Below are 17,009 nucleotides of genomic sequence, written 5' to 3'. Positions count from 1 at the left end.
ATACTACCAAACCCTCAAACCATCCCCCATATGTTAAAAGTTTACTTTTTACCATTTAACGGGTGTTTGATAGTCATTTTTATGTAAAAATATATTTTAAAATAGTAAATTGATGTGAAATGTATGGTTGAAAAATAATGAAATTTTTTTTTATTTACATGTAATATTATTTTAATAAAGAATGTGTGGTTGAAAATAATAGAGGGAAAAATGCATTTTGAAAAAAAAAATGACTACCAAACGAAACCTTATTTGTGGACGTTCAAGAGGTTGCGGCGGTAGCGAAGAAGTTGCACGAAATGTTCAACCACGTCTCATTTAAAAGGTTGATCGGTTAGCTGGATAGAATTAATATCACTCTTATTTATTTAAAAAATCCTATGCATCTTCTCTACGAGATCAAATTCATTTTCTTTTAGATACCTAATACGTGCCTATGATTACATCCCTATTTGGTTTAGTTAAAAAAATGATAAAAATCTAAATGAAAAGTCGACAGTTAATTTTAATCACGCATTTCATAAAATCCACAGCCTTTATCAAAATTTAGAAAAAAATCTAATTTTTAGCAAAATCAAGCTGGATAAATAAGCCACCGTAATAGGCAAGTGATGAAATGTAATCCAGTTACAAATTTAACAAAAGCTCGAAGTCTTGAGAAGTGAATATTACAGATACTGCCAGCTTGTTATAAGATTAAACTCCTGCTGGAAATGCATAAAAGAAGATGAAGGTAATGGTTATAGCCAGAATTCCTGCAAGTTGCTGCGGTCCATGCCGGAATCCATTTGAGTCCGCGGCCGTTGTTGGTGATGACGTCCCCGGTGGGGTGGTGGTAGCATTAGCGTTGGTGAAAATCGCAGCATCAGAAGAATTAGCAGGTAAGTGTAGAAGCTCTGCTCATTACGCAAAATGGCGTGTTAATTCAATAAAATGTTTAAGAATTGAAAGATCTATATACTATTGTCAATAATTGACTAGGATATCAAAATATGTGTTGTATATACACATAACCTACTCTTATTCATAATCAACTACTACACAATTATTCTATATGGCAACTTATTATTTAAGGTATTAATAGGTCATGTTACATGTACAAACAGGATTGACAACCACACACATGAGAGAAAAACCCACGATGAATAAAAAAATCTTGAACCCCTTCATATGAGGAGGTTGTTGGGATTGTACGACTAGTAAAATCTTACTCATATACAAATCATCATTGCTAAACGCCTAAACATGCACCTACTTAGCTTCATATCTACCATATAAAAAAGAATAGTGTTATTTGCAATTTTAACTCAGTACGACAATCGCTTTACGTGACATGCACGTGACTAGTGGTTATCTAGTTTGTTGCATGAATCAATAAAAAACTACAATATTAATACATCAAGTAATCACATATTATATGTATGTCAAATAGGCGATTGCTGAGCGATTAGGAATAACATTACTATATTAAAAAAAAAATAATAATTAAAAAAAAATCAAAGGGGTACCTATCTACTATACCTAAAGTTATACTGAAACTAGTCTAGCAAGTTTGGCTAAGCTTAAAAGTGAGTAAAACTGCAAAAGTTACATATATTTTTTTGGGGAATTATCAAAAATGTCAATTTTTTTGAAAATGCACAAAAAATTTGGATGTGCACCTAATTTTATCAAAAATGTCACTTTTTTCTGGGAAATATCTAACTTATCATTCATGTCCCCTTTTAGGAGTATTTAATGCTATGTTCCAATCCAATTAATGTTATGATTTGATTAGTTAAATTTATATATTATAATATGAATTTACTTGAAAAAAAAGAAGATAAAAGAAGTAAAAACCTATTTAACATCAAAGAAATATATTCAAGAAACCCTCACTTCATCCATCTTGTTCATTCCTTGATCAATAAGACATTATTATTAAATTCATCATTCATTTTAAGAGGTTAGTTATTACGATTTTTTTTTTATCGAATAACTTACTCTTTTTTAAATGATAAAAACAACATGATCATCAAAGTAAATAATGCTTTTGAAACTACTATTAATCATGATACTCCTCATTTTTGAAATATTTTTTAAGGGAAAAGATACCAAAAAGATTTATGCAAATATTAAGTGGTAGCAACCTTATCAAACCAGCTTTCATCTTCATTTGAATCATATTACACAGTGGTAGCAGCCTTACCAAACCGAAGTCGAAGTATGTGTCGGTGATTAAATTGTCGAACATAGAAATGTGAAGAATAAGACTACGCATTAACAAATATTCTGACTTCATTCAACAACGTCGAACGATGAACAATCATCGCGTATCTCATATAAATTCATTGTTTCTCCTGTCACCCCAGTAATGTGAAAAGCAGTCATACATTATAGATAAATAAGCAATAATAACAACAATCTGATCAAAGTTATCATGGAAGTCAATTGATGAACGCAATTTGTCATAATCGTCCTCGTGCACATAGATCTCTACCCACTTCATGTGGGCAGCCAAGATGACATTTCAGGGCGAAAATGAATTCATCAATCAAGCATAATGAACAAAAAATGCGAAAAAAATCACTGAAACTGAAACATAGAAAATGAATACATCAATCAAGCATAAACAACGACGAATCGATCAACAAATCATGAAATCATAGCATTTCATACATGTTAATGCGAAACACACGTGCAATGTTGGAACCAAAGTTCAAATTGTGGAACTGAACTTAGGTAAAGAAAGGAATTTTCGTTCCCGATAGTTCATCTGTCGAAAACTTCTTCTGATCTATCGATGAGTCCATCTGTCGAGAAATACTTATGCTAACTGTCGGGAATGACAGTTTAATGTAAACGATTTCAAAGCTATGTTGTCATTTCACTCTGACACATCGTCATTTCATTTCCAACATTTTGTTATTTCATTCTGACACAATACACAGGTTTTGTACAATAATATATAAGGTATTCAAATAATTCATAGGGTCAAAAATATCCTAAACTGACATTTTTGATAGAAAATTTGAAAGGTAGCATTTTTGATAATGCATAGTCAAATTTTGATATCCAATGAAATTTCCTCTATTTTTTTTTTACAAGCTCGTCTGATTATTTCCAAACTTACTTAATTTACTTAAAATAGGAAACTTATAAGTAAACCTTAGCTTACCTCAACGCGCAAGATAAAAAAAATAAATAATAAATAATAAATAATAAAAATAAATAAATAAATATTTCTTAAAGTGCCGAAATGAAAGCTTACTGGGGCATTCACTGACGCTAGCATTGGCCAACTTGCAAGCAGAAGGCAACTGAAGCAATCGTGATTCTTGGACCCCCATTTGCTTAATGGCGGGATTAGAACCATTATGGATCTGCTGAATAACGAAACAAAGACAAGCGGGGTCAGTTTCTTTAAGATCCGACACCGAATCGCAGCACTCCTTGCTCGGCGCCGCCGCCTTCCCGGTGGCAAACGTCAAACACGCCATCACTTTCTGAAATTCCGCCGAGCACTTGTTTGCTAACGCCGTATCTGCACCACCGGTCGTAAAACCGCCACAAACAGCCATGAAAACGATGAGTGTAGCCAAGCATTTAGCTTCCATTTTCTTCACCATTTTGATTAATTTAGTGGAGAATTTGTTAGACCCGGATGTGGATATGTAGTCGATGCGAATGCTGAAGCTTGGAATTAAAGGGGGAAACGTGGTTGTTGAGGTGGTGTTAAGGCATTTATGAGAGTGTGAATTATGGGGCTGGTTACCTGTTTACTTGGTGCAGTTGCCATGCATTAATGAGGTTGACAACACTGAGACAACACGTATGGGTTTTGTTTGAACAAGATTGACGTTTTCAAATGAAACTCGACTAGGGTTGGGTAAGAGCGTTGTGTGGGTCAATCCCAATATTTCGATGTTTGAAATTATCTATTTCACTTCGAGTATTTTGTACATGAAATCCTTTGGGTCCATTGAACTAATAGAACCAAATCTGAATACGAAGCGATTATTCAAATTCGATTCTACGTATAATATTTTTACTAAAAATCCATGAGCTAACAATACAAATTATCTTCATTATATCGGGAAGAAATAAAAAAATAAAATATATATCACCAAATATATGTTTCAACACTTTTTATGCATATATTCACCAAACAACATCAAATATCTAGAATAATAACATCCAATTCCGATCGTGACTCGACGTGTAGTGCCTGCGAGAAGGGTTTATGGTTTGTGCAAAGCGTAAAATATGATTAGAAGTGACTATGAGTGAAAGTGACATGATTCAACTAAATGAATCTCATCGATCTTGATATTTGCTTCTTGGCCCTGCAAACTTATGCTCCTTGCTGAATTTGCAACTTGCTATTTGTTGAATCGAGCCATTAGGTGAGGATGAATAAATTGTAAAAATTAAAATTTCATAAAAATGACAAATTCATTTTCAGAATTGAGAACTCATAGTTTTCGATTCTAGACTCTAATTCTTAATTTATTTTTTTGGAATCAAACTAGAACCTCTTGTTCATTTCAATTCGGCGGATTTGGTTTGTGTTAAAATGCCTACCCATGACTAGAGTTAAAAAACAAAAGAATAAGTTTCATGGAGCAATTAAAGTATTTTGATATGAAGTTGATAATCAATAAATAAGAGATTGAACTAGTTACATATGTGTATTTGTGCATAAAGGAGGTGGACCATACGGGGTGGACCAACATGGGGTCATGTAGATCAAATGACCTCACAAAATTATGGATTTTTATTTTTTATTTTTAACCTAACAGCTACCCACTTCAGTTGTCAAACCCAATTTTCCAATAGTAGTCACACTTGTGAAAAGCTCAAATCCAATCACTATATCCATATCCATAATCCCATTCCCATAATCCATTTACTCATTTAACCAAATCCAATCCAACTTGTATAATGAGTTCCAATATTTCCAAATCAATTCCCAAATTGCCAATTGTGAAACGTGAGTCGTGATTCGTCTTTTTTTTTCACTCGTCTTTTTCACTTTCCAGTTTTCTCTTTGCCATCGGCCCTCCACCGGGCCGTCCCTAAGCGGCTTAGCCCCTGCTGCTACTTGATTACGGACAACGGTGAAAATTTTCATTTTTGATCTCACAGTTCGAAATATCTGGTCCGCCCCTAGCGCCCATGCTTCCACATGGAATTGGTCTGCTCGTAACAATCGAACAGTTTGTTCATGTTTTTAATAATGTTTTTTTTGTCAAACTCTCAAACTTTAGTATAAGAGTAGGGTCGGTGCGTGTGACTTCCGGACGAATGTCTCTTGGACGTGCACATGAGAAGCCTAATACTCACTGATTGATAGTAAACGATCCAACCAACCAAAAAAAGGGAAAAAGAAAAAGAAAAAAATGAATTTTGTAGATTTTGAGTTTAATTAGGATGACTTTGTAATGTGAAAACTTTAAATTGCTTCTTTGGTAAAATTTCTGTTTGCTAAAAAGTTAGTTAAACTTTACCCTTGCTGGAGCCCCATTTTTGGAGAAAAATGCATTTCTAGGATCGCATTTTTTCGAAGAATGTGTGTTAAAAAAATAAGAAAAATTTTCAATTTACTTGTAAAATTATTTTGCTGGAGAATGTGTAATTGAAAATGACTTTTGAAAAAATGAGTTTTTGATAAAATGAGGCTCAAAAAATGATTTCTTATATCTACTTTTTTATCATATATTTCATGAGATCGTCCACATTTTATCAACTTTTGGTAGCATTTCTATAGATTAGTCACAAACACATGTTGCCGATTTTATTCCGCAAGTGCACGGATCGTAACAAGTAGTAAAGTGGACTTTTTGAGTCCGGATTATCGTTCCCTTAAGGACTATACTTTAATACTTAACTTATTATTTTTAATTTCTTTTTGATGAAAATAAACAAAAAACGATGATTGATTGTGATTTTAAATCTTACTACTTAAAATGTGAATGCAACAAAAGTGACTGAAAATTTAAATAATGAATTGATGTTAGGGCGAAACAATTTCACCTATAGATCACATTTACTTCTAATATCAAGATTCATAAAATTAAAGCAGTATTCGGTCGAATTCTTCTATGTTATTCAATTTACCCCTCTCGAGTTCCCATTGCGCCTATTTAAATAATTCAATTTCATATCTCTATGCGAATCAACATTATTTAAACGAAATAATAGTTCCAAGAATTTCTATTGGACGGAAACAACTAATATATGTATCTCTACACGTTATATTAATTTATCGAATTTTAATATGTGGTCTAAACAATAATCCTCATCTCTACGTAATTATTGTTTACGTAATCATTGGATATTAGCCAGAAAATTCAAAACGTTTAGAATATGATTAAAATTCACACAAAAAATATAAAAGAACAAGAATATCAAATAAAAGAAATAAAGGATCACAAATCAATTATATTGTTCGCCCTAAAATTAAATTTAGCTACTCATATTCATGAAAGAAAAATAAGAAATTATCATAAAATTCATCACCTGATTAATTGATGGAACATAAATAATTTGTAAAAGTAAATCCGCCTCACGTCGTCGTCTTTTGCCGAGTATACATGTATAAATTCCCAGCCAACAGCTTCTGTCTTCTTCTCTGCTCGTGTATGTATATGATTTTGGTTGCTCACAATTCTTGACTTTTCAAAGGACTCCAAGCTGCCCTTTTTTGTGTTGGTATCTCTGTTCCAATTTCCGCGTGTAATTAATAAATTTCAGCAACCTGGTGCCTAATTTTTCCCCAAAGCCGCTTTGATTTTTGTGAGTATATTTTATAATATTGGCTACCCCAGTTTTTTTCCTGCGTGTACCTATATATAATGACCCTACAGCCTCAATATTTGACACCAATTCAAAGCCATTAATGCAATATTACCCCTCAAGTCCTCAATCTTTTAATATAATAAACTTTAGTCCTTGTGCCCTTTTATTCTTGCACCCCATGTATTCTTTGGTTCAATTCAAGTCATTCACTTTCCAAAGTATAAAATTTGATCTCTGAATTTTGCTTCCAATAGCCGATTTAGTTCTCGTACTTTGGATTTTTTTGTATTTCGCCCTTTTTTGCTTCATTCTTTCAATTTCTTTACTCAAACCCAAGTATTACCTATTAAACATAAAATAAAAAAATTAGAATATAATTTGTCAAAAGAACCATCAAATATCATTATTTTAGACATTGAATAGGTGTATAAAATATACTTATCAAATATCCCCGAACTTAAAAATTTGTTTGTCCTCAAACAAAATTATAACCTAAATAATAACCAACACACAAGCATGTAAAAATATTTGGTTGGACATTTTAGCTTCTCACATCATGATTTAAGATCGTCGTATTAAATCTACAAACCGCTTCAAAATCACAATACCAAACCAATATCCACTCATCCAATGCAAAAACGACGTGTGTGTGTGTGTGTAAAGAAATAAGTAGACATAAAATGAATTCACAAGTTGGTACAATTCCAGACCCTCTGTGGTTAAATATATCCTTACATCTTTCGTATGATTCATACATTTCCAAAATTATTCTTTTTCACTCATTTTCTAGCGTGTGATCTAATGTTGTATTTTTCATTATTATCATCACTTCTCTAGTTTAGTACAACATTATACTCAAAATGATATAGCAAATAAAATTTCAAAAAAAAAATCGTCAATCCATTATTGGATCAGTTGTTAAAGAAAAAACAATCCAAATATATTACTATAAATTGGATACTTTTGTAAATATGGTAGTATTTATTAATGACTTTTGTAGCATTGTAGATCTAGTCATTATGACTGTTGTGCTCCTTGTAGCCCTAAATCTTCCTTATAGATATGAGATTTTGGTTCTTTTTAAAACACTAGTTTATGCTTCGTGTAATGCACATATTGCATTATTTTAAGGGAATTATTAGCGTCTTGAATGTTAAGAATTGATGGAAGATTGTATTACAAAATTTTAATAAACAAAGTAAAAAATATTTTATAAATATGCAATGGTTAATTTTAAATTTGAACAAAGAGGGAGCAGTAATTTATAAGATGGAATACAATAATGAACTTGGAAATGATGATTTTGTCAAGTTGTTGTTATTATTATTATTATTATTTCCCCTTCAGTTGACATAGAAATTAAGCAAAAGCTTTCTACAATCGAAATAAAAACACAAAAGCAGGTTGCAATAATTAGATAGAGACAAGATAGGTAGTATTATTGAGATTCAAATTGGCTTTACGAAAGGAAAGAGGAGAAATGCTTATTAATATTAATCTGAATCTACAGCCACAAAAGTTAATTTTTCAGTATTGAGTAATCACAAGAGATAATTACATTGAATGAATTTTTGGGAGGTGAAGAAAGTATTTAGTTGAATTTTGAATTTTTTTATATTGAGAGAGAAATTTAGGATTAGTATGGAAAACTTTCGGTCCAGATAGTCAAAGGAAATATTTTGTAGTCGTGTGAAAAGACAATTAGACTCAGAGGTTCAAAATTAGCAAAATGGGATTAACGGAAAAAATGGGAAAAGTAAGAAAGCTTCATAAATGAACAGTGTTTCATGAATTTTCTTTTTAAAGAGATAGTGCTGTGATGATAGTGATATATGAATTGATAAGGCATCTAATTGGTGCTTAGTATAATATAAACACCGTTGTTCATTAGATCATTCTTCTATATGTACATGTATGTAAATATAATTACTGGGTAATTTGCCATGATGCACAAAAATTTGTTATACAGGTTCTTATAGGATTATCATCATCCAGAATGTAAATTGAAGTCTGATAAAAAATATACACCTTCAAAATAGTATTAAAACATTTGCACATGATTGAAATCAGCCATATCGGAACTGATTCGCAATAAAAAAAACATACATTTATCTGTGCAAGTATTCTTGATCATTTTGCAGACTTGTAGATATAGTGATGGAGGAAGTGCGAGGTAGATGAGTCTTTTAGATGCTGTTTCTTGATGTTTCATGCTCAAATATTGCCTTGTCCAATGCTTGAAATCCTTCTGTAGTATCATAAGAGCCACTTACATATTTAATCAACATGAGCCATAACAAATCAGCTTATTTAACTCATTTGTAAAAAGTTCAAAAAAACAATGAAATATGAGTGGTAGGTCATGTACTAACTAATCGCAGAAACTTTAATACATCTTCTAAGCCTTCATTTCCTAAAGAAAGACATCTACAATCATTAATTAAAAGGTCAATAGATACTGTGAAGTCACCACATGCATTATCAATAGAGAGAAATAGCAAATTTTATCCATGAGCATAAAAATTATAGCAGAAATATATTTATTCATATGAAGTATATAGACCAAAAAATAGAATAATAGATGTCTATATTTATATTATTTGATTCATTTGGACTAAGAATACAATAATCTTACCCTTGTATACGATTTACTAATTCATGATGTGAAATTTAAGTCCTCACATACCCAAAAATGAAAACTTTGTTTAATTGCAAAAATCTCTGCAATGAACTTCAAGCAAATCCGTGATTAGCAAATGAAAAAATGTTTGTCTTTAAAAGATTCTCGTATTAAGCTTCCACCAAGACTCCTATCAAGTACTAGAAATATAATTCCCCACAAAATGCATATGCGAAGGGCATTTACGAAGGTTCATCATTCTCAAGAAATGTATACTTACTACCAAAACTGACCAGAGGGTTCATTTCATTCATTTGTTCTACTTGTTAATTCAATTGATCAAATGGCATGGTCGTAAAGTATTTCCAATAGTCAAGAGAAGTATAGAAGCCAAAAAAATTAATTAATTAATTAAAGTCGAACTTGACGATAAAGGTTAAACAGTGCAGGGAAGGTTTTTTTCTTGGCAAGATCACCAGAAGTGCTAAATATTTGTTATCGAATAACCTACATTTATTTTCATGTACAAAAATATTTAAAATAAAAAATTTTAAAGTTATAAATATAATATTATACTTTGAATTTTGATAAAGGAATCTTACTGTATTTTAAGAATCTTAATGTATTTTGATGATTCGTTAGAATTAGGATAAATGGGGACGTAAAAAATATTCATTCTGACAAATATCTGTTGCGATTTTTTGTCTGTATAAACTTATCTTCTTTGGCGAAACTGACTCCAATGGATATCCGAAAATGTAGCATTCTATGTATTTGAAAAGGAAAACTCCAGAACTTGACCTGTAGAAAAAATATTTTGAAGTTATATTATACTAATACTGTAAATATAAAGTAAAGTTAAATATCATGGTAAATTGTTGAGATATTTACCCATTCTTTTGACAAGGCAGATATGGTATGATTTTTAATTGCATATGTTTATTTCTATGTTTTTTTAAACTTGGTTTGCCGGAGAAAATGTCTGCAGAGATTAATAATGATTCCACTACAGTCGATACTGGTTCTGCGTGTGCTCTGATTTCTTCCGATGTATGAATGTTGTGGCCACAGTCACCTATATGAAATTTCCACTTTCGAAAATCAACAAGAAAAAGAAACCAAGTGTTGCCTGGATATGCTGATGAAATTAATAAATAGTTGTATGTTATCCATGGTCGAGCAGATACAGGCAATTCTCCTCTTATGTATTGTTGTAATGCGTTGAAATTAGTTGTAGAACGGTCAATTCCTTCTTTCGTATTTATATACCAATGAACACATTCAGTTTCGAATCTAAGGTCCATGATTGCATATTCTTTAGAAAGCAGAGGAGAAATAGCGATAATAAGTATTCTCAATAGCTTTAATTCTATATCAATATGTTAGTAAAAAAAATGTAAATTCGATAAATGAATAATGGAGAAAAATGAATTATGATTATTAAATTCTACTTACCACAATATTTATATTTTTCTTTATATCTAGTATATTTTCTAGCGATTGTCTTCCGTATAGATTGTCGATTTCATTGTTCCAATATGCGCTGCATAAGAGAATTTAAATTAGTGTTAAATGAGTAAAATACAAATTATAATATTAAGCTAGCAACGTAAAATTGAATATCTTAGCCCTATGGATTTTGTAATACACATTCTCTAATGTTTTTGTATTTGTTGATGCTATAGGCTTCTAAAGTATTAGTTGGCATTATTGATGAAGATCGTGTCTGTTTTTATTACCTTTTTTTTGGTTTCATCGACCTTTCCACGTCTTCAGTATGTTCAGATGCTGAAGGGATTTCGAATTCAATTGGACTTGTACGAGGCGGCACATCTCGTTGTATAGAGCTGACAATCGTTTCCATGTGTGATTTCCAATGGATAAATTCTGCATACTTTGATTTTGTTCATCAATGTAAGATTTGGCTGAACTGAAACTAGTATCCACATAAGATTGCATGCTATGGAAGTAGTCTTGTTGGCTTTTTTGCTGATGTTCAAAAAATTATTTTTGATTATCAAGAAGTATTTGGCATTGAGCTTCTTGCTTTTCAAGAATTGTATGATAGCGAGTTTCTTGTTTTGTTAATTCTTCAATCATTTTGTTTTTAATCCATCATAGAAATCAAATACATCTAACACTAGTTGTTTGTATATGTTGAACATTTTATCCATATCTTATTTAGTTACATAGTTTGAACTGTCAGAAGAAGTAGATCCAATTCCAGCTGAAGTGCCTATAGTTGTTTCTTGCATATGTATGTTATCAGCTGGATTTTGTTGTGTTATATTGTTGGATTCACCATTGACAATATCGTCTAGTATACTGTGTTGGTTGTCAGCTGGTAGTGAAAGATTTATATACTAGAATGTTTCTAATTTTTCTTCAGTAGGATTCAATACTACAATTACTTCGATCTATAATTGTAATAAAATATTAGATTTATGTTTTTAAATTTATTTATAAATAATTAAATACACATTTAATTATAAATTGAAATAAATTATACATGTTGAGTAGCCAAAAATTGTTTAACGATTTGTTCTGATAATACTATTTTGGGCTTCCATGTATGCATTCGTGGAGACTAGAAGCTTGTACGGATACGACGTCCGAATTGTCGTCCAATTTGAGGAAAAGCTTCATATATCCAATACTGAAATAAAAATAAAAGAAATATTAAAGTTCTTATATGATTAAATTATATGTAATAGGGAAAAAAATAAAAGAAAAATACTTGAAATGCAAGTGGATAACCATGTAACGAATATTTACAATTTGTTTGGTCATTTTGTTGCATCATTCGTATTCTTTCGAGGTGTGATTCTTGCAATGAATTTAATAAAACAAAGTATGATTTACGTCCCCATGGATACGTAAGAAATTCATCAAGTTGTTCGACCATTCCAAGGGTTCTGAAATCGATGTGTCTTCCATTTGGTTTTAAAACGCATTTGACGAAGATAACTAATCCTAACTTGAATTTATCTTCTCGATCTTGACACATATGAAATATTTCAAAAAGTCTTTCCATAGTAATTTTTTTGTACCATTGAAGTATTCATCCCTAAGTCGAGTATTACTGAAATTAAGATCAACAACAATTTCACGGCATGGTAATTCAGTAATTAGACAAAATTCTTACATGCTAAAACAGGCCACATGATCGTCTAATCGTACCCAAACTTCATTATTTTTGCTGTAGTTGATAAGTCTCATTATGAAATCGTATATTAATTTGCTACTAAATTTTTCATTTTGTTCTTTATACATACTTCCATAGATAAATCCGTGAAAGTGACTACATAGTAAAGAAGCTTGATCGTCTCCATCTATAAGTTCTACAAAATATTTAAAGTACTGATGATTTGCAAATTGAGTAATGTTAGCAGAGAACCATTGATTTAGAGATAATATGTATTCTAACGACATTTGCAAAAATTATTCAAAACACTATTTATTAATCATAAAATTTATATATATATAAATCTAACGTAGTTTTTGTACATGGAAATAAACGGGTATAGGATAGGAATCACATATGCTTGATAATAAAGAACCTAGTTGAATCAAGCTAAAAATTACGCAACCATTATGATTAAATTTAGTTAAATTCTAAATTATAAATTCTACTTTAGATTTGTCGAATTTATTTAAGATTTTCCTGAATTGTAATAGAATGAAACCAACTTACCAAAATTCTTATAGTACAGCAATGATATCAAACTTATGCAACTTATGAGGGAAATCTCATAAAATTGAACTAAAAATTCATAATAATAATAATAATAATAATAATAATAATAATAATAATAATAATAATAATAATAATAATAATAATATAAAAGTAGACATACTATTCATACACATGAACAAAACAAATATGACTTGAATTAACAAAACCCACAAAAATTCAACAATGTTATGAAACAAACTGACTTCAGCATGAATTTCATCATTAATTATAGCTAAATTTGATATTAGAAAGCATTAATTAAATAGAGAAATAACAAACCCAACCTAAATGATATAGAAAAATTGCTGCGACAGTTAAATAGCTCTGAGATATTCTTTTCTACTAGCTAGCAGGAGAATAGTAGTATAAATAAACTTATGGGGGCAAAAAACTTCATTACAGTACTAATTTGAAACCCCTTTGAAAGTGCAAACTAAGCATTTGTATTTAATCTAAAAACCAAAGACAGAGAGAAAGTGTGCGTGTGTTTTAATTTCATATTGACCTAAAATCTGATCCATGTTATTGTCCATAATAAATATTTACCAATTATGTATTGTGAGACAGAAATTATTAGAGAGGGTTGTTTATATCTGCTAAATTTATCTGTCTTAATCCAAAGTTGAAATTAATTGATGCAATTCATATATTTCTATTTCCCTATAAAAGTGCAAAAGGACAAAATTAACAATAAATTAAATGAACCTGTAGTTAGCAAGCTTCAATGGCTATTGAAATTTGTAGTATTTTCAGAATGATGTTTTAAAACCTTAAACAACAAAAACGATAGAAAAAAAAAATCAAACCTTTAGTGATATAGTTGAAGAAAATGAAAAAAAAAAATACCTAAGAATCAAAGAACAACATACATGAAGTATTCAAACAGTCTCTTTTTTTACGATCGGTAGTGAGAGAATTAAATTAGGGTTAAAATGAAAGAAATGCGTATGGAAGAAAGGGTGGCTGCTTTTGTGGTTCAAATGAGTGGCTGTTATTGTGGTTTGTAGATATTTTCTAGAAAGTATCAATAGTAAAAAAACAGAAGAAACAGGACAAAAAGTTAACCTTTAAATGAACAGTGCTAAACCTGTTAACAGTGTGAAATGGGGTGTTTTGTAATTTCAATTTTAACAATAATGGATTACTATCTTAAGAACTAGATATTTTTACGAACTCAATTACTTCTCTTTGTTTAGGGTAATCTTTATGATTCATAATAAAAGCTACAACAAATGAACTTTTTAAATGTGTTTTCCTAACTCAACAAAATAGCAAGTTACTTCTTTGTGCGAAACATGTTTGTATTAATACTTTTTCGCAAAAAAGTTATTTATTTTAAAGTAGTTTTTACATAAAAAAATAAGTGACTTACAAATTGTAGATTTTTAGTTAATAAAAAAAGTTATTTATTGTAAAATATATTTTACTTGTAAGTAAAATTTTGAACTTTAGTCCAACCTGCCATCAATTTCAGATAGAAAGGGAGAAGAGAAAATTATACCACGAGTGGCTTTGAGTAGTCGTCAGTAAAAAAAGAGGAAGCTACAAAACCAAATAAACAACTAGTCAATAATCAAAACTTTTATTCTATGATTTCAAAAACAAAAACAAACCCCATAATATGCAACGAATATTGATTGATTATAAACAAACATCATAAATGCGACTTGCTTAATATTATGGGATTGTAGTAGATTGAGACATGGAAGTTTGGTTGAATAGGTTGGGTTGTTAGAAATGTGATTTGCTTAATGTTTAGGGTTTTGGAAGTAGACAATTTATAATACTGGAAAATGAATTCTATGTTTAAATGGATATAATATCGAAATGGGATTGAAATAATTTTTTTAAAAACAAATGTTAAATTTTGTTTGGATTTAATTTATTCAGATTTAGTTATTTGAGATTGTACCTAGAATACAATTGGAGAAGTAAAATATGTAAAATATAGTTAAGAACTTGAAGTGAGGATAATTAGTAGATAGTAGTAACATGAGGTTTTAGTCAAATTTATAATCTTAGATTAGATCTGGAAGCAAAACAAGATAATAAAGTGAATTCAATACAAAAAGAATAATAATTATGTATGCATTTGCATAAATATAAAATAAATTTTGTGTAAATTTAATTTAATTTTTGAAAATGGAACTAAAAAATACAGGGAAATTTTATTTTATTTGATTGTTTTTACAATAATGTCGAAATTTTAAAAATTGATTAAAATGTGATATGTGCTATGTGTATGAAGTTCTAAGTTTATTTGATGTGTGATTTTGTATTAAATGATTTTTTTTAAGTTTATTTTTTTTTGTTATTTGTACCGTAGTTATTGGAAAAATTACATAGAGGTTAAATTTATAATCAACATACACGAGAAGCTTTTTCTTTCTTGAACATGGAAATTCAACATTAAAATCATAAATATAAATAAAGGTATATTTAGCGAATATTGAGGTGGTGGAATTTGGGATGAGGAAATTGTATTAATGTAACTATTTAAGCAAAATAAAATGTCTATGGAAATTTTGATATTATTATATATAAGTACGCATATTTGTTATAAACTTGTCATAACTCTAGAAATTATATTTATGAAAATTTGGTTATTTTTTTACGAAAATGCAGTGCGGAGTGTAATCAGCTCGCGTATCATGGAGTGGCACTCCGCTCTACGTGCATTTTGAGCACTACGCGATCTTCGCGATAGGTAGAGTGACACCGCGCAGAGTGGAGTGTTCCTTGAAACACTCCGCGCAACGCGGAGTTGTCTGACTTTGCGCTACGCGAAGTGTGTTACACTCCGCGTAGCGCAGGCTTTCTGCAAATGAAGTAACAGTAATTAAGACTAAATTATATTATTTTTGCATGTTCAACAAGCTGGTTTTGAGCTAAGAGGAAGACATGTAAATATTCCATAAAAACTATTTTGTATTTTAGATCACTTCATAGTGTCTATATAATAAATAGATTTTAAATTTACTTTCATGAGATATTTTTGTAATTATTACCTAGTCGCTTAGCGGCGACGATGGTAGCGATGTTTTCCATGTTGGCAGCTTAAGCAATTGTTACTTGTGAAATGAAAAAGAGAATGAAATGCTTGGCAGAAGAGAATGGTTGACTGGTTAGTGTTTTTAATGTTGGTAGATAGACGTTGGTAAAGAATTGTTGGTGAATAAATGTTGGTAGTTGAAATGTGTAAATGCAAATTTATTTTGAATATAGTTTATTTTAATTGTTGTAATTATATTGTATATATGCATTTGGATTAAATGGTGTTAGTATATTTAATGTTGTATAAATTTTGTTATTGCCTAAAAAATTGATAAGTAAAATTTACAAAGCACCTATGTACTTTTGAAACACTAAGAAGTTGGAAAATTTAATAAATTGTTGAAATGTTTTTAGATAAAAATACAAAAGCTGTTATACATTATTATATATTAGCAAAAGGTGCAAGATTGCAATATTTAATAGTTGAATTCTGATTTTTTTATTCAACGTTGCATAAATTTAGTCATTCAATAAAAAATTGATAACTGGAAGTTATATAATTAAGTCATTCGATAGAAAACTGATGAGCAAAACTAATAACCATCTGTGTAGTCTTCAAAAACAAAATTAAAAAACTGCAAAATTTAATAAGTTGTTGAAGTGTTGTTTCACAAAAATACAAAGATTCTTATACATTAGCACAGGAGTATAGATTACAATATTTACATTTAACAAAAAGACTTTGGAAGTAACTTCCTAAGATTCTTAATTTCAAAATAACAAACTATTCTTAGTTGATAGTATTATTGTTGGGAAATTTATTATTGAGTACTGTACTCCAAAAGTAGACGAGATTGCTTTTGTTTATATTATTACTAT

The 17,009-nt window shown here is 30.1% G+C and overlaps 1 protein-coding gene across 1 annotated transcript; it reads right to left on the bottom strand.

The window, feature by feature from the left end:
- Positions 1-545: 545 nt before the first annotated feature.
- Positions 546-3,697, bottom strand: LOC111403351 (non-specific lipid transfer protein GPI-anchored 1-like). The gene is made up of 2 exons (XM_023031822.1): positions 3,251-3,697; positions 546-896 (listed from the first exon to the last, which is right to left on the bottom strand). The coding sequence occupies exons 1-2, from the start codon at positions 3,606-3,608 to the stop codon at positions 697-699; spliced, it is 558 nt and encodes a 185-aa protein (XP_022887590.1). The 5' UTR covers positions 3,609-3,697; the 3' UTR covers positions 546-696.
- Positions 3,698-17,009: the final 13,312 nt, after the last annotated feature.

The sequence above is a fragment of the Olea europaea genome, chromosome 11 (assembly GCF_002742605.1).
Source record: "Olea europaea var. sylvestris chromosome 11, O_europaea_v1, whole genome shotgun sequence".
In the NCBI taxonomy this organism is placed as follows: domain Eukaryota; kingdom Viridiplantae; phylum Streptophyta; class Magnoliopsida; order Lamiales; family Oleaceae; genus Olea; species Olea europaea.
The sequence above is the reverse complement of the archived record's forward strand: the minus strand, read 5'-3'. Positions and strand labels throughout refer to the sequence as shown.